The sequence below is a fragment of the Filicampus tigris genome, chromosome 10 (assembly GCF_054856515.1).
Source record: "Filicampus tigris isolate MCC_2025a chromosome 10, RoL_Ftig_1.0, whole genome shotgun sequence".
NCBI lineage: Eukaryota > Metazoa > Chordata > Actinopteri > Syngnathiformes > Syngnathidae > Filicampus > Filicampus tigris.
In genome coordinates, this window is record NC_141226.1 from 19295347 (window position 1) to 19322660 (window position 27314).

At 41.4% G+C, this 27314-nt stretch overlaps 3 protein-coding genes across 5 annotated transcripts; 2 read left to right on the forward strand and 1 right to left on the reverse strand.

Annotated features, from left to right (window-relative positions):
- Positions 1 to 389: 389 nt before the first annotated feature.
- LOC147141184 (mitochondrial adenyl nucleotide antiporter SLC25A24-like) lies at positions 390 to 19527 on the reverse strand. Of its 2 annotated transcripts, XM_086042218.1 has the most exons (11): positions 19412 to 19527; positions 18016 to 18111; positions 6880 to 7006; positions 6337 to 6424; positions 5198 to 5309; positions 3180 to 3338; positions 2952 to 3104; positions 2758 to 2865; positions 2047 to 2214; positions 1821 to 1971; positions 390 to 934 (listed from the first exon to the last, which is right to left on the reverse strand). In XM_086042218.1, the coding sequence occupies exons 3-11, from the start codon at positions 6995 to 6997 to the stop codon at positions 753 to 755; spliced, it is 1239 nt and encodes a 412-aa protein (XP_085898344.1). In that variant the 5' UTR covers positions 6998 to 7006; positions 18016 to 18111; positions 19412 to 19527; the 3' UTR covers positions 390 to 752. The 2 variants fall into 2 exon arrangements, with proteins under 2 accessions (XP_085898344.1, XP_085898343.1); XM_086042217.1 differs by lacking the exons at positions 18016 to 18111; positions 19412 to 19527 and adding an exon at positions 7138 to 13199.
- Positions 8756 to 18757, forward strand: LOC147141185 (EEIG family member 2-like). The gene is made up of 11 exons (XM_086042221.1): positions 8756 to 9206; positions 10532 to 10652; positions 10930 to 10959; positions 11197 to 11313; positions 11462 to 11508; positions 13980 to 14083; positions 15554 to 15637; positions 15722 to 15929; positions 16082 to 16218; positions 17609 to 17672; positions 17851 to 18757. Exons 1-11 carry the CDS (start codon positions 9064 to 9066, stop codon positions 17891 to 17893), a joined length of 1098 nt encoding a protein of 365 aa, XP_085898347.1. The 5' UTR covers positions 8756 to 9063; the 3' UTR covers positions 17894 to 18757.
- On the forward strand, positions 19504 to 26560 carry prpf38b (pre-mRNA processing factor 38B). Of its 2 annotated transcripts, XM_086042220.1 has the most exons (8): positions 19504 to 19943; positions 20875 to 20943; positions 21751 to 21902; positions 21984 to 22058; positions 23389 to 23432; positions 23502 to 23560; positions 24158 to 24393; positions 25352 to 26560. In XM_086042220.1, the coding sequence occupies exons 1-8, from the start codon at positions 19746 to 19748 to the stop codon at positions 26013 to 26015; spliced, it is 1497 nt and encodes a 498-aa protein (XP_085898346.1). In that variant the 5' UTR covers positions 19504 to 19745; the 3' UTR covers positions 26016 to 26560. The 2 variants fall into 2 exon arrangements, with proteins under 2 accessions (XP_085898346.1, XP_085898345.1); XM_086042219.1 differs by lacking the exons at positions 23389 to 23432; positions 23502 to 23560 and having other exon boundaries at positions 21984 to 22044.
- The last annotated feature ends 754 nt before the right edge of the window (positions 26561 to 27314 follow it).

The following is a 27314-nucleotide window of genomic DNA, read 5'->3' on the forward strand; positions in this document are numbered from 1 at the left end:
AACACCAACCCTAGTGAGGATAAAGTGTTCAGAGGACAGTTGGATGGGGGGGAAGTTACTTATAATGTACATGTTGTCGTTTACATAAGCTACTGCTACAAAATGCCGGTTAATTTGTTTAAAAAAACATTTTTTAAAGCCAGGTTCTACATGTGAGGTTGCGTGAGCACACAAACTATGCTGGTACAGTAAACGAACTTAAAACAATCAAAAAGTGTTGTCACATTTATAACATTTGATTAGCTGTGTGGTCCTCTAGCAGATAAATTCCTGTGTCAACACATCTAATATTTGTAGCCTCTTTAACACCACTTAACACCTATATGACCCATGATGCCTTTTTTTCCCTCCAAATTTGGAGAGTGAATGTGGGTTGAGCAGTAAATATATTTCCATTAAACCATCATTTAATGTTTAAGATTGATGACAATATGTCACAGATGACCTGTTTGGTTTTGTATTTTCACAGTTTTATGTTTGCAGTCACATACAGTTCAGTCACTCGAGTCAAGTATTTTTTGCAAAGGGTGGTACATTTGAGTGTCTTTCTCAGCAGCAGGAAGACAAAGAAGCATGCTGCAAATATAAATAATTCATATTTTAGCTAATAGCAGACCATCCTTAGTGCAATACAGTACATCTGCCTGACCGAAAGGGTCCAGTGTAAGGTGGTGCAAGTCATGCCACATCACGCCAGACATCTCAGCTCATTCAGCTTAAACGAGCGTGTCCACACTTGTTTGCTTGCAGTGTCATTTGCTGATTCCCAAACCAATCTTCATGTACTCGTAAACGACGTAGCTGATGCTGACAGCCGGAATGACTTTCATAAAGTTGGGCAGGATACCCCGGTAGAGTCCAAAAAAGCCATCTTTGACGACAATGTTCTTTAGTAGGGAACTCATGGTGGGCTGGTCTGAAGCATTCAGGGACGCTGAAGAGAAATAAATGGATTCATACGTATAAAAATGTGGGGCTTTCTGTGACATTACCGGATGAAACTAAAATGCACTAAAACCTTTAAACGTGAACTCTGACATTCTCAAAATTACTGAATGCACTTGTCCAACTATTTAACGTTTCGGCACTTTTTGCATGACTTGCTGTTCTGTTGTGAATTTTGCCATTCAGCTCCTTAGAAAAAATGCAAGTTGTGCTGAAACATGAAAATTTGGGCAGAGCGTTCAAAAGTTTAGACAGCCAAATTGCTTCATTTTAGGTTCATCCTGGAATTTTTTGTGAGTAGTGGAGGAGTCAATATGACCATAAGGCACCTTTGATGTTTCCCAAAGCTTTCACTGAAAAGAAATTGCGAATTTCAATTGGACTTAATATGCCTCGTATTAAATAGGTCAAGCTCTAAATATGTGATATTGCTGACAGGGTAGACAATGACAGGGTGGACTACTTTGGCTAATGTTAGCATTTACTGAGCACACAGTGGACCTTCACTTAGCAGTTAGCAAGATGCGCTGTTTATCAACTACACAGTATTTTGAATTTCTCAAAGGTTTTTATATCAATTGATATTTCACTATGACAAAATGGACCTTGCATACAAGTGACAGGGAAAAAATGCATAAATGAAGGCAGCACAGACTTATTACACTGCTATGTGGGCAAATGCTTGGCCACTTATATTACTACCACTTCAGAGTTTCATTATTCTACTACACTTTCATGACTATGTGATTCTAATGAGAGCACCAAAGGCACTTTATAGTGATGGTGACCCGTATGTCAAAAATACGATTCATCCAGTCACCGCAGGTAATATTTCTTCACATTTACATTCATCGGGTAGACTCCAGTCCGTTTACCTCTCGCTTGCATGCGCGTGCGTACGAGGGCAAGCGGATAGCTGGCCAGCTGTCCGCAGGTACTCGAAATCGTCCCGCAACCCAGCAACACCAGAACACCCGGATTAGCCGAATCTTTGGTGTGGTACGATAGCCATGCGTTCTTCAGACTCTGCGGCAAAGATGCATAACAGTTTTTGTAAGAAGAGGAACTGGGTCATTAGCATGCGTCGTCCGGTCTGCGTACCTCATAAACGGCAAGGTCTATGCCCGCGTAGGGAATAATGCCAAGTAAGTTTGGAATGTAGCCCTTGTAGAAGGCCTTGACACCCTCTTTCTTCAGGATTGTCTTGGCGCAATCAAACATTCCGGAATACTGGCCAGTTTTCCTTAGTGTCAGTCTAGTCTTTAATACCTTTGGGATGGAGACCAAAAGTACACAGAAAACAATGTATTCTGGCCTCTGTTATCAACTTCATCCGGTTGTTTTTTTGCAATGAGTATTACAGTGTTCCCCCAGTATATCACGGTTCATCCTTCATGCCCCTACTATCCTGCATACTGTTTTTTAATTTTAAAGTATTTTTTTTAATGGGCTGTTACCGTACACAGCAATGCCTTGACTTAGATCTCATCTAAAGGAGACCTAATGCTGACGTCTGCTGGCTATAGTTACTGTTCTTTGTATTTTTTTTTTTTTTTTACTTTCCCAAGTTAATGGTGAAACCAGAGTTGGCCAAGACTTTTCTCCACTCATCCCATTAAAAAAAAAAAAAAAATTGTTCCCGTTGACGACATTTCATGTCAACAGCTCTAAAAAATTAAAAAAAAAAAAAAAAAAAGGTTTTCTTGTATAGTTTCTCTATATTGTGGATTTTCACTTATTTTGGGTTTATCTCAAAACGTATCCGTCGCAATATATGGGGGTTCACTGTGATTAAATAAATATTAATGCTACCTCCATGGGGTAAATAGCGGTCTGTGCAGTTGCGCCAGCCAGCGAGCCGGACAGAAACCTTTTGTGCGTCTCAATGTTTTGACCTTCTGATGACAACAACTTCTTAAACTGCAAACAAAGAAAAAAAACAAAAACATGCTGTACTTGTATTTCCACAAGATTGCATACAAAATCGCCTCTAAGAGGATTGGTACCTGCTCGTAGGCCATGAATTTGATTGCCGTCTCAGGTGCGATCTTTAGAACATTGATGCCGTTGCCCCGCCACAGCGAAGTTACACCTCCCTCCACGATCATCTGCTTGAAACCTCTTGCCAGACTTATTTTGTTGGTTTTAGAGGAGTGAACCTGAGTTACATAAAACAACTTTATTGACATTTGCCATCCAAACCAAAGACAAACCGTTGGTTAAAGTGGCTTTACCTGCATGAAAACCTTCAATCTATCGAGAGGGGCCGTACCGGTGCGAGAGACGGAGCCCGCCACGGCCCCTGCGACCAGTTGCTTCCACCAACCCCCTGAACTCTTCTCCTCCTCGGTGAACTCATCCGGGATGGCGAGGCTGTCGCCTATATCCAGCACCTACAGGCCACATCAACCACATTACTTCATTCCGGCTTCGCAAGTAACCCCAACTTCCTTTTCTTCAGTGTGATGTCACAGTGGCGCAACAAGTTAACTGCACCCGACAAAGACGATCTAACATTAAACTCAAGAATCACAACAGCCGTAAAGTACTGTAAGTCAATCAGTGGCACGGTATTTTATTTAAAGGTCAATCGTGAATTCCGAAACTGTGAGGAAAAATAAACAAAGGCCTGCGCTCCAGTTGACTGAATATTTCAGATAAACATAAGCAGTGTTTTCCCAAAAGCAAAAGTAGGTGCAGAGGTAATTTCAAGTCGTGTGGTCCAATAATGAGGAACAAGAATACAGAACGGTTTGGTTTTCAAACCAAACACACACGACATATGTGTGGGTTTTTTTTTCATTTGACTAAAGCAGTGATTCCGGAAGCACTATGTGCGACAAAGATCGTTATGGGGCGCTGTGGGAAATTATCCAATTGCACGTAATTGGTCAAAAATGATTACACAGATCAACAGCAATTCTATTGATGTTGTTTTACCATAACGCAGGTTTGAAATGAACGTTTCCAATCAGCTACGATGCGAGACAGCGTGTCTACAATTGGTGAAATAAATAACTAGAGACTTGCTAACGAGGCAGATAACATGGCTTACTAACTAGCGTGGCTAACGTTAGCTCTTTCCGCTCTGACGTCACTTCACAAAGCAAAGAAGACTACTGAACTCATTTTCTGATAAGTACTCTTACTGTTTGACTGTAATTTGATTATAGAAAAAAAGTAATTGTTAATTTTCTTTTTACATTTACAAACACACCAATGTAGCGAATTCGGTGGAAAAAAATAAGTTAATTTACCCAAACACTTAAAAACTGTACATTTTAGAACTCCTCTTCCTGCCTGGTTGGACACTTGATTGCAACCGACCTCAACCCCATCAAACATTGCTGGGATGAACTAAAAGAGAAATTGTGAGCCACGGGGCCCTCTCGGGTCATCTGAATTCACAATTTCTTTAGTATGAATTTAGGATGACTTCAGACACATTCTAAAATCTTGTTTAGAGCGAAAATCAACCCAAACATATTTTTTTCAAGAATATGTTCCCAGCAGGCCCACTAGCTGAAACGACATTCTGTTTAATTTTGCGTTTGTTGAATATAGGTTAAGCAGCAAAATGCACTAGTTTTTAGCTATCTCTGGGGGCGGCCATTTTGTCTTCTGTCGACTGAAAATGACCTCACAGCTGCTCACAACGACCAATCACGGCTGACCTGTTTTCTGAATCTGAGCCGTGATTGGTCATGGTGAGCAGTTGTGATGTCATTTTCAGTCGACAGAAGACAAAATGGCCGCCCCCGGAGATGGCTAAAAACAAGTGGATTAACACTTATTCCACAAACGCAATATTTATCAGGATGCCTTGTTTCAATTTATGGGCTTTCATAGAACATATTCTTGAAAAAAAAATAAAAATGTTTGCGTTGACATTCCCATTTAAGTCTATCCAGAAAGGTGGAAGCTACTCGAGCTGCAAGGGCTATCACCCCCAAACAGGTGTTCCAATACTTTTGTCCATATGATGTATCACAAGCGAATTACAGAGCAGGCACTCTCCACTTAATTTGGATTAAGAGCCAGTGAGTGTGCTACAACAGACCTGACCTAATTGTTTTCGACAGCCAAAGTCTTTCTAAGCAGCGGCCAAAATGTTTACTGCGGAGAGAAAAATCCATCCAATCTATCACAGGACGACTGCTGGACAACACGTGACTCGATTGCACTGCAAGTTGATTGACGGCGTTTCACAAGCGACCCTTTTATTTAGCGTCTGCGTGCAAATGAGTCATACTGAAGAGTGTTTCCAGTAGCGTATGATCTCCTGCAGGTTGTGTGCGGGGTGAAACAGGAAGTGTTCCCTCCACTCGTTCCAGTCAACCATCATCGTGCCATCGATGTCCATGCTGCGGGAAAGGCACAAATTCAATTCAGCAACGGGGTGTTGAATGCTACAGTGAAGCCCCGCTTAATCGCAGCTCGCTGTATGCTCTTTGTTGTTAAGTTTTTTTTTTGCTTGTTTTTTTTTTTACAGAATACACAGAAGTCGAAAAATCGAGTTGCGCGCCTTCAGGGTAGTACCACGTTGTGCTTTAACATGCCGAGCAGCACTAAAGTCTACTGGAAGAGATGTAGCATATTTAACAGGATAAAGTACCAGGTTTTGCAATTTTAATGTTCGTTGATTTCACAGAGCAGAAAGAATAAATGACTTTTAGTATTGTTGTACGCTCTGTATGTGGTACTGCTCTGTGTGTGTTTAATTACCATTTGTTCAAAGTTTTCTATAAGCACTGTATCATTGATGCTAGTTTCCATTAGCCTGTATTTAAGCTAGCAGACTTTCGTTAGACAAAATTCTACAGATTTGTTGAACATTTTTGGTGTGGATGTCTTTTGCTTTACTTGACAATTTTACAGTTAATTACAAATGGAGTGACCAGAAAAATAGCTTGAAGCGAGCACTGCCTCTTATTTGAGGAACTGTAAATGCGGCAAATTGAGAACAGGAATAATACTAAAAAAAAGGGGTTTTAATAACTTTCAATGTGTTTTAAGTGTGGGGCAGTGGTAAGACTGTTTTAAAAAAAATGTTTTTATTGATCTCTATATCGCAGATCTTTACTGATTAGTTCACTGTACATTGCAATGTGTAACACACTATCTTATCTACACTGTGTCACTTTGGGAGATGCTTCTAATATTTTGGCCACGTTTATTTTCCCGCTACATACAACCACAATCACTTGCACCGCTGCACACCGCTTTAAACAATGTTAAACCATAACCATGTCTATATTTGTGAAGACAATATTTTTTATGAAGCTCTTGTATTGCTACTAAATTAATTGTACGTTGTGGGCATGGTAGTGAACAAAAGAAAACGTGACTATATTTTCATTGTAGTTGGAAAATAGAAGTTGGTAAGCAAACCTTTGCAGGATTTTCAGGGCATCCACTTTGCTGATCCCCAAGCCCAGTTCTGCAAGAGACTGCTGGATCTCAGTGGCATCAATGCGCCCTGGCATAAAGAAAATAACAATTGCAGATGTGGTTTTAGTCATTTCTGTCATAATACAGCACCACAATTGATTTTTAAACTTGATAATGAGCATGTGATGTAAGTTTAAGAGGTTCCAGCAGTTTAGGAAATCTAACCATTCTATACAGAGTGATTGCATTTCCAGGGGCTCAAACGTATTTTGACCAAGTAGCACAATTGTTGGTATAAGTATACATTTTAATAGGTAAATAAAAAAGGCCGGGCACTGGGGCATTTTCTGGTATTTTGGCCCTTGTTCTTTTTCTGCGACTAAATGACAATATTTATATTAGGTTTTGGAGGGAGTTGTCAGTTCGAGAACCATTAATCTAAACAGATAATTCAACAGTGGGCTCTTATGTTTTTCCGGAGCTGAATGCGTGTCACTATGCGTGAACTCTTGCAGAGTGTTTTGACGGTTATGCAATTCCTACCGTCGTTGTTTCTATCCAGACTCTTGAACGTCAGCCGCAATTTCTTCTCGTGCTCCTTCAAATATTTGGTAAACTCGTGGAAGTCCAGACTGCCGTCCTTATTCTGGTCACCACTCATCACAATTTTCTGCAAGCACACACACACACACACAACACACACTGGCTCATGCTTGCCAGCACTTTCCAGATGGAATGCATGCAAAGAGACGCGATCGAGGAGGGCTCCGGAGTGCACACAAGCTCCAGGCCGAGCTGTACCTGAGCAGCACCTTGCCGGAACACTCCCATCGCCTTCAGGCCCGCCCGTAGTTCGGCGACATCCACCTTTCCGTCTTTATTCGCATCGAGCTTCTCAAACAGGTCCTGGTAGGAGCGCTCACTGTCGGCATCCCAGCACCGGGCTGTTGGGAGTAAACCGCTCGGAACCGTCCGAAACATTGAGGTCGTGAGCAAGCGGCGCGTGCGAGAAAATACCAAATAGCTTTTAATCCATGTTGGAAGCAACCCACGGCGTTATAACCTCAACATAAAAACTCGAGAGATGAGCTGGTGAAATCGTTGTTTGGAGATTGGATGTAAAGTCCCAGCGTAAAGCTCCGAGTCTTTCCAAGGGGGAACTGCGGTAGTATAAGGGCGGAGCTACGATGGCTGCGACGCTATTCGCAGCATTTTCTGCGGAAAAACAGCAACGACGCTAAACTACAAAACGCTCCAAGACACACAACCCGTGCGCACGTAGATTCTAGCATGGTGCCCAGAAGGTGAACTTCCTCTTAGTTGTCCGCATGCGAGTTAGAAGGAGAAAGAAGGAAACAGGAAATGTCTGGCCTTATCTCTCCATCCATCTCCACAGACGTGTGGGGTTTGAAACACGCAGTGTAAGGTTTCCTGGGGTGCAGTGCAAGTAAGTGGCCGCATGATGGCGGGATTTCATTGCCAATTGCTAGCAATTTTTCACACTAACCTAGCAACTATTTTTTTTAGCCACAGTGGTTTTAAAATATGAGCGAAATGTATCTGCTTTTGAAAGACGACTCAGCTCCACAAATGTTTTGTGACATTTTTGTTTGTTGGTGTGCTGTGACATTTTTCAAATAAATAAAGAAATAAGATAATCATTTAAATGATTCCCCAGGAGAATTTTTTTTGTTGCATTTATTTCACTACATACAAGAAAATAGCAGACATGTTTACATGAAAACAAAAAATCAACATCAGCAGGGAGGAGACTAAATATTCTTTTCCGTCCTTTTTAAAGGAAATCTTTTTTAGCATCTCTAATTAAATTTACCATAATTTTCTAAATTGTACAACTTTGTCACAGACCAAAATTTGAATTAACCATATCATAATTTAACACCCTTCATTTAATAATCTTTCTAAATACATTTATTGACCTCGACTGTTTCTTTGTTGATGTAGTTCTTATAACACCTTCCACAACTGTACTATGCGCGCACTATTGAGCAGAAAATGTTAATATAGTGTGCCCCCCACAACGCCGAATGAAATGCCCCGACCAAGCGATGGGGAACCTTTTTGGACGAAGGCGCCGGGGGCTTGAGCATGCACCTGGCCCCCAAAATGTCTGTGCACATTTTTTCCCCAGGATGATGCAGACACTCATGCAATCTATAAACATAACAATTACTGCCATTTTTTTTACCTTATAACGGGCCAGAATTTTCTTAGTGCTCTGCAAAAACAAAAATTATCACTAACTGATGTGTGCCTATAGTAAAGTCTACCTGAAGTATATCTGCAATGTTTTTTTTGTTGTTTTTTTTAACACTGAATGTGAATTTGAAATGGGGCTGTACTTTGTAGTTGCGTCATATTTTCAATTCGTTTTATGACGGCGATCTACTTTTTATGACTTCTCAATGACAGAATGGAGCGTCGAGGTCGAAATGCAACTACTGTACAATTTTTGAGCAAACTCCAGTGCAGCGAGGTTTGAACCGCGAGATGTGAATGAAGCGTGTTGTCAGCGTTGCAGCCAATGAAACGATGACACGTCACGAGCGTCTTAGTTAGCAGGCTGCGGGTGGGAAGGAAGAAGAAGCCCGTATGAAGTTTGAAAAGGTTTTGAACAGCTGAGGGGGCAGCAGTCGGTGGAGAAAGTCCTGTCCGGTTGTCTGTCGGCACTTCTCTTCGTCGTCACGGTCTCCCACTTCACCCAGCATGTCGTTCTTTCTCATGAAAAAGAGATTCGAATTCAAAGTGGACTTCGACTTGGAGGAGCTGTCGTCAGTTCCATTCGTCAACGGCGTCTTGTTTTGCAAAGTTCGCCTCGTACACGGTTCCTTCGTCCAAGAGTCTTCTCGGTAAGTTTGGAGATTTTGGCAGCTATTTTTAGCAGCCGGTCACTTAGTTTACGTCAGCCAAAAATATTTAGAATGTTTGTTGTTGACGTAAACATTGCGTATTAATGATGACAGTCCATAAGTCACCGTTTAGCTTTTCGCTAACTGTGTAAACTACTAGCTAAACATTTGAGTATTAAATTGTAAAGTGCAGTAACAGAATTACTGGCATGCCATGCGACACTAAATATGATGTTTTCGACTCATTAGTTAATTAAATGAACAGTAATTACATATTAATCAACTTCTAAACCAATGAATACTGTATATGATACAACAATACACACGTGTAAATATGCAAGGGAGAACTTAACCAACGTAATATACAAGAGTACTTTATTTAACTTTATTTACTGTACGATTGTACAAGTGAGAACTTTAACGTACTTTTTGAGCAATCGTGCAACTATCTTTTGTACAAGCGAGTACCGGTACATTACTGTGCGAGGGTAGAAGGGCATACTTTTATTGTACGAGGGAATACTTAAAGTACTTATTGTACAAGAGAATACTGTACTTTTATTGTACAAGGGAATACTGTACTTTTATTGTACAAGGGAGAACTTAATATAATGTAATATCGTACTGCTGCAGTGACGTTACTTGTTGCCTGGCAACTATTTGGCGCAATTGTTTATAAACTCATTATAAATTAGTATACTTATTTATTAAACTGATATGTCTCGAAACCACAATAGTTGGTGGCAGTTCTGTCACTGACTCTCCTATTTAATGCTAGAATTTTAGCAAATTTCCAGATAGCCAACATTAATTGTGTATTATTGTTGGCTCATTATATTATTTTTACAGTACTGTAGAATGCAGCAGCACAGGTCCCCAGTGGTTAGCAAATCTGCTTCACAGTTCTGAGGTCCCGGGTTCAGTCATACATTTTGTATAAAGGCAAAATGTGCAGACAGTTTAGAACTCCATAGTGATAACCAAAATAAAAAAATTAACTTCCTTCCTTTGGGAAAAAAAAAGCCAACTGTTCATCCATTGCGCACAGCCAAAATGAGTCACTGCGGAAAAACGAGCTGAGACGTAACTCGTGCCAGCCCTGCCGTTAGTCGTCAAAACATCACCATGGTAATGGTTTGCTAAGACAAACCAAACTGTACACACTATTTTTAAAGCTTTGTGGCCTCTAACCACATGTGTACCTACATATATAAAGTCCGGATTGAGATTTTCATTTGAATGCCATTTTGAACCATGCATACGATTATTCTAAGTCCTTCCTGTGGTTAGTCAGAGTCAAGTTTTTAAATTTGCTTTGTTTCCAGGGAGCCCGTCCAAGCCAACTGTGTGCACTGGAGGAAGCGATTCTCCTTTATGTGCAAGATGAGTGCCAATGCCCGGACAGGTGTACTGGACCCATGTGTGTGTCGGGTGTCAGTGCGCAAGGTAGGCGACAGGTTTCAGGCCCCAAGATTTGTTCAGTTGATGTGACAAGTTCAGAGGCGATTTTTAATTTGTAACCAGGAACTCAAAGTCATTGTGTAGAGTGGGGGTGGGGGGTGGTGGGGGTACAGTGAATTCACAATTTAAATCTGGCCCCCAACTGTGATATTCTTTTACACATTTATTAAAAAGTCCTAAACTATTTAAACCACAAATGCTCATGATCCATAATCATATAGTTTATGCATGCAAACTAATTTTGTTGTTTTTGTCATTTTAGGAATTGAAGGGTGGAAAAGCATTTGCAAAGGTATTTCCTCCATGAGCTTCGGAATCAATTATCCATTGGAACAATGTTATCACTCCTTTTCTATGATAGAAGGACTTTGGTGTCCTATTAACACCGTGACTGTTTTTATGTTTAGTTCCGGCTTACTGATTGAAATATTTGTAATTCTGAATCCACGCTGTTAACAAGTAACTCTGTTTGCCTTGTCTGTTCTGTGTTTTATTTCTCTCCATTTTGATCATTTGCATCCATGCGCAGCTGGGCTTTGCTGATTTAAACCTGTCTGAGTTTGCTGGGTCGGGCAGCACAACAAGAAGATGTCTCCTGGAGGGATATGACACCAAGAAAACCAGACAGGACAATTCAATTCTTAAGGTACCATGCCAAGTTGTCAAGATTTGTCTCCAAACCAGAATAGTCGGCGCTAAAACTAAATGCAGTTCGATCATGGGCTGCAGAATTCGCAATAGCCTAAAAGTAGTTTGTTTGTCATCCCGTAACCGACATTTATCTTGTCTTCCAGGTTGTCATCACAACACAACTTATGTCTGGAGACCCCTGTTTTAAAACGTAAGGATACCCTCTTTGACTCCAATTGTGAAATCTAATTTAATTATTCTTTTTAATCCTATTTGCTACGGGAGGTTTTCAACTTGGGCATTTTATCGAGTTCACAGAGTGCGACGTGTTTTTTTTTTTTTTTTGTATATTTGAAGACAATCTTTCTTATGGCAAATAATAACACTAGGCTAACACTAGGTTTCATTCAACTGTTCAGAGTTTAACCGTCGCCATCATAACACCTTTAACGATACCATGTTTTAACTAGCAGGTTAACATGATTGTCATAGCAAAATACTTGAATGGGAAGTCAACCCCCCCCAAATATTTACAATAATATGTTCAGTACAGCCCCACTACTCTAAACACGGCATTCTGATTGATAATGTGTGTGTGGAATATGAGTTAAGTAGTAAAATCCACCCGTTTTTGTCCATCTCAGGGGACGGCCATTTAGTCACATGCTGTCGACTGAAAATGACATCATAGTTGCTCAGGTAACAACTAGTCATGGCTCAGCTTCAGAAAACAGGTGCCACATTTGCACGTATCACTTAAGCCAGTCTACTGCACCACACACCATGACTGTTGGACATCTCTTTTTTTTTTTTTTTTTTTGTCAGACTTTTGAAGCTGAAAATTTTGGTCTGCTTCCAAATTCTGCAGCCTTTGGGGCATCCCGCTGTATGTCCTAGAAATCATAGCAACATCCGGCCTGTCGGTACACTGACGCACTTGCTCGTTTCTGATGTGAAAATTACCCACAGAGATGAAAGTATCATTTTGATCCTCAGCTTTTATCTGAGAGCTGATAACGCGCCGCCCGGTCATTCATGCTCTTTTGCGACAGCTGATAAGTGATAAGATCAACACCAAGGAAGTGTCAAGCCCTGCTTGGATGCCGGACAGATCATAGCAGAGGATGTGATGTAACTGCTCACTTCTGGCAAAGCTTGAAGTGACATGTGAATACTCCCCTGCTCACAGTTTGCTCTTCCAGCTACAAAACACCTTGTTCATATAATAGTCAGAGGTGGGTAGTAACACGCTACATTTGCTCAAATGACGGAAAGGACGGAGTACTGTTAAGATTTATTTTCCAGGCCCCAAACAATTTTCCAAAAATTCAGATAAATAATAAATATACGTTTGCAAAAAACAGGAAGGGAAGTGGAGGGGGTTGGGTAGGGGAATCTTGGGAAAATAATCAAATAAATCAAAAATACTGAAAGAAATTGGGGTGAAAAATCTATATGCAAATTTGTAGGTGATGAACCATGAGTATGCGAAGTCGACAGACCTTTAATTTGTATCTTATTATTGCCTGTGTGATGGTTGTTTTTTTTTTGGTGTTGTCAGAAAGACTTATACCTCAGCCTCCTGTCATGTGACTCTTTTAGCAATCCATGGTATCCGCTGGCGACATTTTACTCCATTCCACCAATCAAACAGGGCCAGGCTGTCACATGACCACACACACAAGCCCCACACACATGCAACGTTTGCTAAATGACAAATTGACATGAAGTCTGGCCGAAACAATTGAGGAAACAACCGCGTGCCACTCGCGGTCATTAAAATAAATCAGAAGTTATTTGTAATTTAGTACTTTAGTCGTTTTTTTTCACTGAGCACTTATTCTTACTGAAGTAATTATTTGAAGGACTACGTGTTCCTTTTACTTGACTTCTATTATTCTAAAGCAACAGTAGAATTGCCCCGCCCCCCCCCCCCCAAAAAAAAACTACTAAGTCCAGCTCAATGAAATTGAGCAGTTGTTTCTGAATATAAAAATATAAAATCCTGATGCGCTTACATACATTCTGTACAAATTTGAGGTTGATTCACCAAGACTTGCCACAATTATTGGCCTGCGAAATGATGCTGCAGCCAAGGAACTGTTTGCCTTAAGTGTCAACTGGTGGCTCACTCATCGCACTCAACGTTACTCATTACATGTGAAGGATTTATAGCACCGTGCCGTGGAATTATGATACATTCTTGACTGTGCTTCCCCACCCTCGTCATTTGTGTGTTTATCGTAGGAACTAAAAGGTGTGCCCACCCCTCCCAGTAGTGTCTGCTGAGGCGCGTGGTATTAAAGCGATGACAGTTTGAATCAACTCGTGAATCATCCGCGTTACTAACGCGTGCTCGTGCATGTCACCGAAAGGAGAGTCGTGATGTATTTTAATTTTGACTGTTAAGCCTTGAATTTCACACTAATGATTTTTTTTTTGTCTGCTATCTTAAAATGTTACTTAAAAGAAGCCTGTAAAGTGCCTAATGGTTTTATCATGGCGGCAGTTTGACTCGCTTTACATTGCTTTGAAATGACAACAACTTGAAGGTCAACCAGCCTCATTGAACAGCTTGCGTTCAAATTTGGAGCTTCTGATGTATTCACTGATTCGGAAGCTTCATGTATGGAAATTCATTTTGTTTGATTATTGTTATTCTCTCGCTCTGTCTCCTTGCAGCCCCTCATCCACAGCCATGACATTGGGTGTACCACAGGCTGAGTCAGAGTGTCTCCTTGAGGAGCGTAAGGGAGGAGATATGCACACATCCCGTTCAGCAGCAGGTACTGATGCACACAAACCGTTTCTAATAAGCCATCAATTTAAAAAAACGATCCTTAACTTCAGAAGAGCACATTTAAAGTGTAAGGGACACCAAAAGGTTAGCCTAAAAACGTTATTAAGAAGGAGTACAAGTACAGTCATAAGATTCCAATGATTACTTTGGTTAAAAACGTAATGAAAAGATGCAGGAAACAATGCTTTCGTGAGCTGGGAACACCCACTGGCCGTTTGACCCAGTGCGCGTGTGTGTGTGATCGTCTCCAGGCTCTGAACACGGCAATGACAAGCGGTCGGCAAGTATTGGTCACTCTTTTTTTAAACGAAATTAATCAGAAGGAAAACCACGACGGGCACACGTCACAGCCGGCAAGTCAGAGCCGTGGCTCGCTGACGTCATATCCGCCTTATTCACGATTTCGACCGGCCCGCAAGATTTCCAAAGCCTAATGCTAAATGAAGGAAAAAAACGTTTATTGTGACATGTTTAATACAAGATATTAAAATTTGTAAAAAAAATAAATAATAATAATAAAAAAATGTGTCCCATACACTTTAAAGACAGATGTGTTTATTGACCATATTAACAAACAGATGTCCTCGGCCTCCTGCCTTTACCACTTGGAGCAGCAGAGGCCGCTGTTGCCATTGCAGAGGAAAATGCTAACCGTTTTTTAAAAAGGGGTTTCTTTAAAGTTGAAATCAACCCAAACATTTTTTTTTCATGAATATGTTCTATGCAGGCCCACTAATTGAAACAAGGCATTCTGATTAATATTGTGTTTGTGGAATATGAATCAAGCAGCAAAATCCACCCGTTTTTAGCCATCTCATTTTAGCGGGCATTTTGTAATTTCTGTCGACTGAAAATGACATCATAACTGCTCAGGGCTCAGGTAACGACCAATCATGGCTCGCCTGTTTTCTAAAGCTAAGCTGTGATTGGTCGTTGGCTGAGCCCTGCGTGCTTGTGATGTCATTTTCAGCCGACAGACGTGACAAAATGGCCGCCCCCAGAGATGGCTAAAAACAAGAGGATTAACTCTCATTCCACAAACGCAATATTTATCAGAATGCCTTGTTTCAACTAGTGGTCTTGCATAGAACATATTCTTGAAAAAAGTGGTTTGGGTTGACTTCCACTTTAAGAGCAAAACCAGAACTGAAATTGACAATACAGGATACCATTGTTGCAACTCATAACTATGAAATCTTAATAAAAAGTATTGCGAAAGATCTCAATGAATAAACAACACTGCCTGATTGAATGAAATCCATACAAGGACTGTAAATACAGTACAGTATCTCTGAAGTATGACAATATTTACTTTGAAATAGTTTCGAAAGACTTAGGTTGTGGTGCAGTCCTTCACCGCTGCAAACAACAAGTCCCATGATAAACAATTTGTCATAGGATAAAGTTGGTGAAGAATTTACAGGTCAACCTAAAATGCTGATTTTGCTATACTCAGGGACTCCAGTTCCAGAGGAAATTCGTCTTACCAGTGGTCACACCAGAACATCCAGCTACACCAGTCAGCACTCCAAAGTTTCAGGTACATACGCACATAGAGTATATTATTCTCCTCTGGACAAACACGACATTCCCTCTTATCTCATCAATCGAATCTTCTTTACAGGCTACAGCTCAAATCATTCCAGTTCACCAGATCTGAGACATCGAAGGAACGCTTCAGGAGGTTCCGCCTCAATAGGCATCGACAGTATCCCAGAGCCCAGTGAGCAGCAAACAGAAAGAGCGGACAAGGAGAGCCGGTCCTCCCCTCCAAACCCTGCGAGCTGCCATCACGCGACAGAACAGAACTCCACAACTGCCAAAGCTTCAAGGTAACGCAAACATCCGCCCGAACGAACGCGTCAACACGCTTACGCGGACGATCCATTTGGAATGTGTGTTTTGAAGCCAGTAATCCACTGAATGTTGTTTCCCATCGAGCACATTCACACAATGTCCCACCTTGTTCTTCTCTGTGGCTTAGACATCCAGTCAAGCAGAACTCAATGGAGAATCAGCTGACGAGGGTAAACGACACCAGGGTCAACGCGGATGACATCATTGACAAAATCCTTCAGGGCCAGGATTTCAGTCACAGTATCTTGGACTCCAGTACGGAGGGTGTGTACTTAAAAGTGGGAAGTCAGCAAGCATCCTGCTGATGGAATCAAATTACGTTAAAGTGATGCGGCGTCTCGCCGCGCTGGCTTGAGATTCTCTGCTTGTAGTGGCGAGGTCAAAAATGGCCAATTGTTGCCAATTGTTTTTTCTTTTCTTTTGTTTTCACATTAACACTTTACAACATAAGACAATGATAATGATATTCTAACGTAAAATTAAAAAAAAGGCTCGTTTTTACTCATTTAAAGTTAAACCAAATACTCATGGGAAAAGTATTGTAAAATAGCTAAATGTTCTGCCAATAAAAATAAAAAAAGGCAGCTGATTTTTACTCATTTAAAGTTAAACCAAATACTCATGGTATTGTAAAATAGCTAAATGTTCTGCCAATAATTCATATTGTAAGTGTAGGGGGGCCGAAATGTTATTTTATCGTCTTTTTTTTTAAATTAATCAGTTATTGTAATTTTACTCTGCCAAATATCGGCAATGGCCTCAAAAAATGCTTTTTGGTTGGGCCCTAACTCAATTACAAATAAAGATGGATGCAAAATCTCTGTTTCGAAGCTTCGCAGGGATCACTCAGCCACACACAGTAATGTTACTTGGGACGCACGCACCGCTCTGTGCACAAATAATTTGACGCGATGGAGGTGAGCCAGGAAGAAACAGAATTTAAAGGGCAGACAATGTCCCAAATTAGACATTCGCTTGGAATTTTCAGACCTAAAAAGAAGATAAAGTGCAGTGTCTACTGCAAAACAGAATTGAGTTGCGCAACAGCACATCAACAGTTTCCAACACAAAGTAACGTTAACATCGTTAGCTAATTTCATATATACTACCACAGCTAGTTAGAACAAATTGAAATGCACAGGTGCAGTCAGTGAATGCGGCTGTCGATCTTTGCCCACAGCCTCTCGGAATAACCACTTGCTCTCAATTATTTCCTCACTTTGAGGCAATCTGCTCATTCCTTGACAATCACGCTATGTTTTTCTGGTTCAGCCCAAAAATAATCCTGCACCGTATATGTAGAGCCTCAAATCCCGATACATGGTTAGAGTTTTCTGTTGCAGCACATGGGTAATTGTGCGCTGCTCAGCCGCTTGGTGTTTGACCAAGTCGTCAACTAATTTTTTACATCCACTTCAGTTGCGTTTGGCAGTGGCCAAAAGTGGAAGGTGGCCCGCAAAAAAACCCCGACTCTGATACCCCTGATAATATATCATATATTGCTATAACGTCGCCATACATATCGAAAAAACAATTGTGCCACTAGCGTCATGTGATCAATTCTTCACACCCTCACTCTGAACCGATTTTCGCAACTGACAGTTACCGAGCGTTTTTACAGATTGTAACGTGTGTTGTGCGTGTCTTGTCACAGAGGAAGGACTCCGATTGTTTGTCGGTCCTGGCGGTAGCACCGCTTTGGGAAGCCAGCACACTCGGTGAGTGTTATGTAACTCTGGAATGTGTGTGTGTGTGTGAGACCCCCATTTTATGAATTGAGTCCAGTTATACATTACAGTGCAAATGTGGAATTCTTGTAAGATAATGTAAGGGTGAATCCCCACATATATGTCCTTGGTTTTTGGAATGTAAACTATCAGCGGCGTTTTCTTTCAGGGTCGCAGCAGGACCGTATGAGCAGGTGGTGATCAAGCGCTAAGCTTTGAGAAGCATGTGACCATGGTGAAGAGTGCCGTATTACATTGAGGCAATCGGAAGTGGCCGCCCCTCATTCCACGAAGAGGGGGCATTTGTGTACAGTACAGCACAGGAATTACCTACAGTATCTGTAGACCTGGAAAGCCCTCGAGTGTCCAGCAGGTGCAGTTGAAGGCCACTGTGGTCGGGGTTTTGGCAACTGAGCAGGCATCAGTCATCCTGGAATCGACATATATTTCAAGCAAATGTTATTAATGTCATGAATACAAAATTAGTCACTACTTTCAATATTTGATTGTATGTGTCATTCCCATTGTTTTTGTATCGTTTACTGGTGTTGTGTGAGTGTATGGATGAGCTACCATTTCCCTTTTTTAAAGTTTTATTTTATTTTACAAAACATCAAGACATTTCAGCCCTTTTGTTTTCTTCGTCATTATGACTGTCCTGACCCTGACTACTTGCAAAGTCTATGCTTGAAAGTGATGAGTGAAGGGGGTACGACATGAAGTACTTAAACTGTTCAAGGGGCTCTTTATTTATGCAATGTATGTAATTTTGTAAATTACTGTCGTGTAATTATATGCAATGTATGTCATTTTGTAAAAATACTGTCTTGTAACAATGCAGTCATACATATGTAACATTTTTTTATTTAAAGTATTGTATTTTAATTAACCTTAGTAGGTACTGCTCAACAAACGAGTACACTCCAACAGATTTGTTCAAAAGCTTTTGATGTCCTCAGAGTCAAATTTTATGGCCTAGTGAGAAGTGGATTTGAAAAAGCGTACTTTTCACAGAATATAATATAATGTGAAATTTAAAGTGCCTGTGCAAAATAAAGTATGAAATGTTTACGAAACACACAACCATACATTCATATGTTGTTAAATCAAGTCAAATTTTGGGAGCTCTTCAAATAGTATGATGTATTAGCAGTATTTAGTCAGTTTATGGCATTGGTCAGTATTTATTGCATTTAGTTTAAGAAAACAGGATTGTACTGTACTCATTGTGTTTCGCACTGTAAATAATGCCATTTTGATTCACCCCACAGAAATTTATGATTAATGCTTAATATTTTTGTGTCGGGCATTGTTACTACTTAAATCATTTTAAACCCAAGGACGTTTTGAAACACCCATGCTGGCTTTCAGATATTTAAAATTTTGTTTTATTCTTTAAAAAAATGACTGAACTTCTGAAAACGTTAAAAGAAAAGTTATGGAAATCTAACGTTGGGATCATGACTGCGCACGCATTATGACACTGACGTCACATGCGTAAAATAAGAGCAAGAGAAAAATAATTGCTGCGGGAAATTATATTGAGGTGTATAGATAAAGTTGCTGATTTATATTTTTTTGAATTAATAACCCCCTCGCCCCCCCAAAAAAACACATTGGTTACGTTCGAGCGAGATAGAGAGTGACTCTTCTGCAACATTCTCAGTCACATGGAAAATTAAAGACAGTTGTTGAAGTCAGTGTTAACATTATATAGGCGTGATACTTACACAACATCCAATGGTAGTTAACTCCGTCTTCAAAGCATCCCACAGACATATAACCCAAAATATGTTCTCCACCATCCCACGTTGACGTATGCGCGACAGCATTGCACCACTTCGTCACCGTCCAGTTCCGGTTCCACTTCGCATCATCATAGGCAGCACATTAGCTACAACAACGACGGCGCCAAGTTGTTATCGTCCATTGGCCACCGATTTTGCGCCGATAACACGCCAAATTGGTAACAATCGGGATTAGACAGAAACAAAACAGATGGATTTGTAGCTGGAAGGAAGCAAACCGTACTTGTTAAGATCGGCGTCGCGGGATTTAGCCACCATGGCTAACATGGGGAGCCAGGCCGTGAGCAAGCCTGCGTCCGGAAAACATGGCAACGTACTGCCCCTGTGGGGCAACGAGAAGACTATGAACCTCAACCCGATGATTCTTACCAATGTCCTGTCCTCGCCGTATTTCAAAGTTCAACTGTATGAGCTAAAGACGTACCACGAAGTTGTGGACGAAATATATTTCAAGGTAATGTCGTGCGATGCTAATCTGCATGCTAGTTGGCTAACCGCAGCTGGCTGGGCTCGGCTAGCGTATCGCTTACTTCTATTACGGTTCGAGTATTTTAAGGGAAGCGTTTGCGAGTCATACATATTACGTTATTTGAATTTGAAACACTGCGCATTTGCTTGTTCATTATTCTTAACAGCACAACGTGGCCTACATAAAATGCTAACGTTTGAAGCTAACTGCTAACCAAGTAGGCTGTCGTAGAGCGTCCACATTTTAAATGAAAAAACATTTAGATTTTAGTTTTCAATGATAGAATTGGCTCAAAATAACCTACATACTATCGGGATGTATGATTTATTTATTTTTTGGCCTTGTTGGCACATATTTGTTTCCCCCAAATTTTCCCCAAAATTTTACAAATAGTCTACACTAGAATCAGCATTTACGAAAAATTGTAGGTATGTGAAGATGATTTTTGAAGTGCTCATTCCATGTTTTTTTTAAAAACATTTGTAAAGAAAAATTCCACAAGGGTGTTAGCCATTTGTCACGTTAGTATTTAAAATGGTAGTAAGGTTCCTTTTGTGACATTCCCCAGCTTGGTTGACACTGTGATGATAATTGATATTGTTCAGTGTGTTTCTTAACATATCAACTTTTTAGGCCTTGTTGGCGGTATGTCAAATCGTTATATACTATATATATATATATATATATATATATATATATATATATATATATATATATATATATAAATATTATGTAAGACATGCAATAATAAAAAAAAAAATCACAGTAATATTGATATCGCCATAGTCAACATCCATGTCGCATATTTTTCCCAATATAGTGCAGCCCTAATTACAATTAGGTTGCATAATTTTGGGCCTTGTTGGCACCAATGTCTATTTCCTCAACTTTATACGTAAATGGTGCTTCCATGCAGGTGACTCACGTTGAGCCATGGGAGAAAGGAAGCAGAAAGACTGCAGGTCAGACTGGAATGTGCGGAGGGGTAAGTGAGAAGTACGTGCTTTTTCTTTTCCCCATCCTTAATCCTCTTGTAGTCCACCCTAGCCTCACTGACATTATAGGATGATATTAGTAAGTTAAATAGACTTCTGATCATAAACAGTTCAGTTATTGTTAACAGCTGTTTAAAGGTTTGGGAGGAACAATTATTTTTAACCACATTAACAATGTCTAGACTGTACAGTGGTACCTTGGCTTAAGAGTGACCAATTTAACAAAATATGAACTGACACTCGCCCGTAAACTAATATTTAAAACAAAAAAATAATGTGGGGGGGAAATCCGACAAGCAAATTTGCGGCTGCCGAGCGAGTATGTGGGGGTCGACAATACCAAAACTCAACTAGTCAAAACTACCATCATAGCCTCATGCCCATTCATCCCTGCACATTGAACACTTTCTTGAGCACTCTATTCTTTTTGTCGATCAATTGCGTGTCTCACTAAAAATTTGGTACTTTTTTTTTTTTTTTTTTTTTGAGATTGTTCGAACTGATTGACATTTCCGTGCATTTTAGTGGGCAACGATGAGGTGAAAAAATACCTTTTTGAATTATAAAAGTGGTCACAAACACGTTCACCTCTTAAGTCAAGGCAACGCAGTATTTCTGATTATAATGCAGTCTTCATTGAGGGAAAAAAAAAAGCTTTTTTTCTTTTTAAAGTGATCAAAATAACATTTAGTTGAGTAATCCCAGACTTTTGAACACAAGTGCCTGTTAATAGACAGCTGACTGTTTTAGTCTGCCGTGATGCGGTCTGAAGACGTTCTTGACTTGATCCCCTCTAGGTTCGTGGAGTTGGCACCGGTGGCATCGTGTCTACGGCCTTCTGTCTACTATACAAACTGTTTACGCTCAAGTTGACGCGCAAACAGCTGATGGGCCTCATCACGCACACAGACTCGCCCTACATCCGAGCACTTGGCTTCATGTACATACGGTATGATTACCAGACGTTGCCGCTGCGCACGGCACAAATACCCGCGCTGCTGATTCTGACGTGCTCTTGAACCTTGTTCAGGTACACACAGCCCCCAGCCGATTTAATAGACTGGTATGACGGCTTCATGGATGATGAGGAGGTATGTCACGCCTGGTAATATTTTCATGTTTCTATTTCTCTCCATTGAACTCATGCAATCCCATGCATTGAAACTGAACACCCCCCCCCCCCCACCCCTCTCCTGCTGTGATGCGCATAGCTGATTTTTCACCTTTGCCTTCATTTGGCTTAATTATCCGCAGTTTTGTCCTCAAAACCTGAGTAGCTAGGTTACTTGCTCACTTCCACGCTGCTGGTTGTTGTCAGGGTAAGTACCTTAAATGACGCAGAGTACTACATCTTTTACTAGTCATGTGTAATTTTTGATATTTTTTAAGGCATGTCCATATGCTTTTGTCAAGATTTGATCAGGACTCGTTGCACAAAAAGACTTCTCTGTAATTGGCAATTGTATTGATGCACACATTCAAACTTCTATCATGTAGCAATGTTATTGCACTCACTGGGCACTTTGCGAGGTCTAGCTGTACAATCGTAATGAGATCCAATGTAATGACTGAGCCAACAACTAACTCATATGTTGACCTCAATTCTCAATAAATTAGAATATTTTGGGAAACCTTTTTGACAGTAGTTCACTTAAAAAAACGGAAAAAAAAAAAACAACTAATTGATGACGGAGTGAATGTCATAATTCTATGTTTTTACAGTGTAATTGTGATGATTGTAGCGAACACAAAACAAAATTCATTATCTCAAGAAATTTTAATATTACAGCCAGCAGTGGTTGTCAAACTTTTTACACCACATAATACGTAAAAATAGTCATCTGCCAGTGCAACTTTTTAATAATGTTACCAAGCAACACTAATAAAATAAACACATATTTATACACAGGCTGCTATGTGAAGACTGTCTTACGATCTCAAAGACATATTTATATCTTTTCACAGTCCAGCCATTCAATCCCAGGAACTTATTTATATATTTTTTATTTTTCAAACGTTAGAGTAAAAGACTGTCTGAAAACATCTGGTACCGAATGAGTTAACCGTGGAACTTGAGGATGGTGAGCCCATGTTGGCAGCACATCACATCCGCGTTGTTTAATAATCCATTTTTGTCTGAAATGCTTTTTTTTTTTTTTTTTTTTTTTCCCCCAATCACACGATTAATCGGTAGAATATCCTATTCTAAATATGTTTGATAACTGCATCCCTACTCTCAGTATGATTTTTAAAAAGTATAGCCATTTTACACCACCGGAAATCAAAAACACAATAATGAACTCTATGATGCCAGTGAAAAATGAGCACTTTTATCATTGAATGGTCAGAATGTTTGCTGCAGCTCTTACGTTGGATGTCACGGAATTGTCCGGCCGTACCTAATGATGTGCTCGGTGTTATGTGTTTGATTCGAGGTGTGCAACCAGGCCTCCTTTGCTTTCCTGCATTCTACTTAATTGAAATATTCACATATCTCTACAATTCCTAATCCTCAACAACTGGTTAATTCCCCTGTTTTTTTCTTTAGATGCCCATTGTGCTGCAGGTGAATTGGATAGTGTATCTCAGCACTGTTGGTTTGCGTGTGTGAGTGCAAAGCGGCTGTTCTCTACCATACAACGTTAAGGACCATTTCAAGCGAGGGCGGGGGGTGCGCTTGCCCCCCCCCCTCCGCCCACATCTGTGCTTCCACTGTGGCCCGTCACAAGCTCCACGAGAGTTCCCGTTGTGCTGAAGACGGGAGGAGGAGGAGGAGGCAGCTCATGTTTCTTTCCCTCTCTCACATTTTAGCACAGTGAGGACGGAGCTCAAGTGTAGTCAGATTACTCGCCTCATCTACTCTCCCGTTTAAACCTAGCTGACAATATTTTCTGGCGAGGAAGATGGGGCGTTACTAATCTGTTCACGTTTGACCATCGCCAATGCTCACTGTGTGAGTACAGATGTCTGCTCGACATCTTAGATGAGCCAAACTGTGTGTGACACTGACCTGTTTTCCCCTCTGTGTGGTAAAAGTAAAGGCAGACACATTTGACTAGAGAGGTTAAGCTAGATGAACAGAGGTGAAGGCTCAGTACTTGGCCATCACATACTGCCTTTTGAGTTGATTGCACCAACGACGCGACGTGGCTGCCGATGTGCTAAGCGACTTCCTGTCGGCTGCCCGCCACCGTTTGATTGCAGGAGCTGGACGTGAAGGCGGGCGGAGGCTGCGTGATGACCGTCGGCGAGATGCTGCGCTCTTTCCTCACCAAACTGGAGTGGTTCTCCACCCTGTTCCCCCGCATCCCCGTGCCGGTGCAGAAGAGCATCGACCAGCAGATGAAGAGCAGGCCCCGGAAGGTCCCTCAGAAGCAGCCGCAGGAGGAGGAGGAGGCCTTCGACGAACCGGGGCGACAAGGGGAACGGCGGCCCTCCAGGTCATTTCTTAACTTCAAATTTTCACCGGTGTCCGAAGGAATCCCGGTATCTTCGGCACTCCCGTTATCAGCACAAAGAAAGCAAGCCATTTTCAATTGTTTTGCTAGATCTATGATTTGTACTAATAAAACACACACGCGGGGACTGTACAGGTTAGTGGGCAAATGAGAACTTTACCGAATTTGGACATTGGCGGTGTTTGCCCGACACCAACCAGTTACGTAGCAAAGGTATCAAGAGACCTCAGATAGTAAGGTTTAAAGGGGAAGTCAAACCGAAACAAATTGTGGACAAGAATATGTTCCATGCAGGCCCACTTGTCGCAACACGGCATTCTGATTATACTATCGTTTATGGAATATGAGTTAAGTAGTAAAATCCACCCGTTTTTGTCCATATCGGGTGGCGACCATTTTGCCACTTGCTGTCGACTGAAAGTGACAACTGCTCAGGTAACAACCAATCATGGCTCAGTTTCAGAAAATAGGTGAGCCGTGATTGGTCGTTACCGGAGCAACTTTGATGTCATTTTCGGCCGACAGAAGTGACAAAATGGCCAATTGGGTTGTCTTGTGACAATTTAAGCGACGAGCCTTCCAAAACAAAACAATTAGCTACTAGTAGGCCTACTTTTCAACTGCAAAATAAAAGTGCACATCCGTTAAAGATGAATGTTTCAGAAAGGACTTAAAAAGGAAGAAGTTTGAGTTTTCAGGCAATATTCACAAATACATATGGCAAAAAAAAAAATCATGAAATAGGTGATTTTGTGAATAGTGAACTCTAAATGGGCGGTGGAAGAGTGTGTGCATATTGCTCCTGGGACTATTGAATCTCCCTCACAGGGTAAATGAAATTTCTTCTAGCTGTCAGCCAATAAACAAATTGATCGATCATTTCTTGTAACTTTTTTTGCCGGTCTCGCGACGTTGTCATTAACGGCGGTGTTCTTCCCAGGACCCCCAGGCGGACACCGAGCCCCAGGCGCTCTCCAAAGCGGTCGAGGAGCCGGAGTCACCACCGCGAGCGAGACCGCCACGGCCCCAGCTACGACCGCGAGCTGGAGCGGGAGCGCGAACGTCAGAGGAAAGAGAGGGACGCCAGGGAGCGCGATAGGGACAGAGCGGACAGGGAGAGGAGACGATCCCGCAGCGCAGAACGAAACCACCAAGATCGACGCGAGCGGCGAAGAAGCCGCAGCGGCAGCCGGGACAAGAGGAGCGAGCGCAAAGACAAGGAGCGGGACGGAGGCGACGACCGGAGCAAGAGGAAGGAGCGCGACCACCACAGGGAGCGAGCGGCCGAGAGGGACAGGTCCAGGGAGAGGAAGAGCAAAGGGGAAAGCGACGACAGGAGGCACAAAGACGACAGGGAGAGGCACAGGGACGAGCGCAAGGCCAAGAAGTCGAGCCGGAGCCGCAGCCGGGAGAGGCGGCACAAGAGCGGCGGCGAGGAGAAGAGCAGGAAGCGCGATGGCAGCCACAGCAGAGAGAAGGAACGTGACGGGGAGCAGCGCTCGCACAAACGCAGCCGCAGCAGAGAAAGGAGCCATCACCTGAGAGAGGCCAGTAACGACCACAGCAAACATGGCGACCGACGAAGGAGTCCCAGCGTCGAATAAGAGTCACTTCCTACATGTTTTGTTTTGTTTTGTTTTGTTTTGTTTTGAATCCACTTCTCGTCTCGCAGACCGAATGTCACCCGGAATCGTCGTTTGGTTTTCGCCTTTTTCACGTCCTAGTAAGCCGTCGTTAGTCTTCGCTTGACATTGGAAAAGTGGCGTTTTAATTTTGTACGGTTCATTGTTTCGGCCCCTGGAAAATATGATTTTTGTATATAGCTCATGTTTCAGAGACTTGTCTACACATCAGTGGCATGAGTTTCATTCATTCATGTGGTGGGAACAGTCAGGCCTAGCTAAATGCTACCATGTTGAGCAGGATACCTTGATTTCTTAAAAAAAAAAAAAAAAATTTAATAAAATGTCAAACATGCATCTGTGTACTTCAAGAAGGAGCAGAGCGGCTCTGTTCCCCACTTTGTAGGCCACCTGAGAATGTTTTAATCCCTTCAAGTAGAGTCTGCAAAAGGTTCAGCTGAGACCCCTGCTTGTCATGTCTGGGTTGTTGCTTTCTTGCGTTTTTTCTAATAAAACACTTTTATGAATTATGGTAATTTTTTGGGGGGAGGGGTCTGGAAGAAATGTAAATAATATGGCACTGAATAGCAATGCAAAGAAATTGATTTTGTTTTTTTAATAAGAGCGTTCTTCATATGATTTTTTTCCAATACAAAGATGAAACATTGGTGATTTGACCAATTCCTGAGAAATTACCCTTTAGAAGGACTAATATCAATTTTACGTAAGTGAATAGACCCTCACAGTATAAAACCTCAGCTACTATGTAACAATGTGGGTGTGGGGGGATAAAGACATTGATACAAGCAATACAAAGATATTGTCAATGTCAGTCAAAATACTGTACACTATGGGTCAGTCTGGAATTGGAGGACATTCAAATCAATCAAATTTTAAATAATTGCACACAAAATTGTTTTTCTCTAGATTTGTTCTCGGGACAAGTACATTTGCACAGAAACTGCATGTTTTTGTATTTTATTGGAAAATAGTTTTAAAAATACCAAATAAGTCTGGAGTACACCTTAAAATGCAATTTTGTCTTGTCCCACTCCCCTAATGACCAAATGGAATTTCAAATAAAATAGTTCAAATGAAATTTAACTTTTGTATTTGTTTCACGGCTGTCTCTTGTAACTGGGGGAGCAACTGCCGCATGCATCACGTGACCGACGCAGAGTGATACGCAAAAGGTCTGCGACACATGCCGCGACCAAAATTGGCCATAAAAGGCAGAGGAAATTCCGCCCAGCGGTGTCCTCCTCAGTATCAGCCATAGCG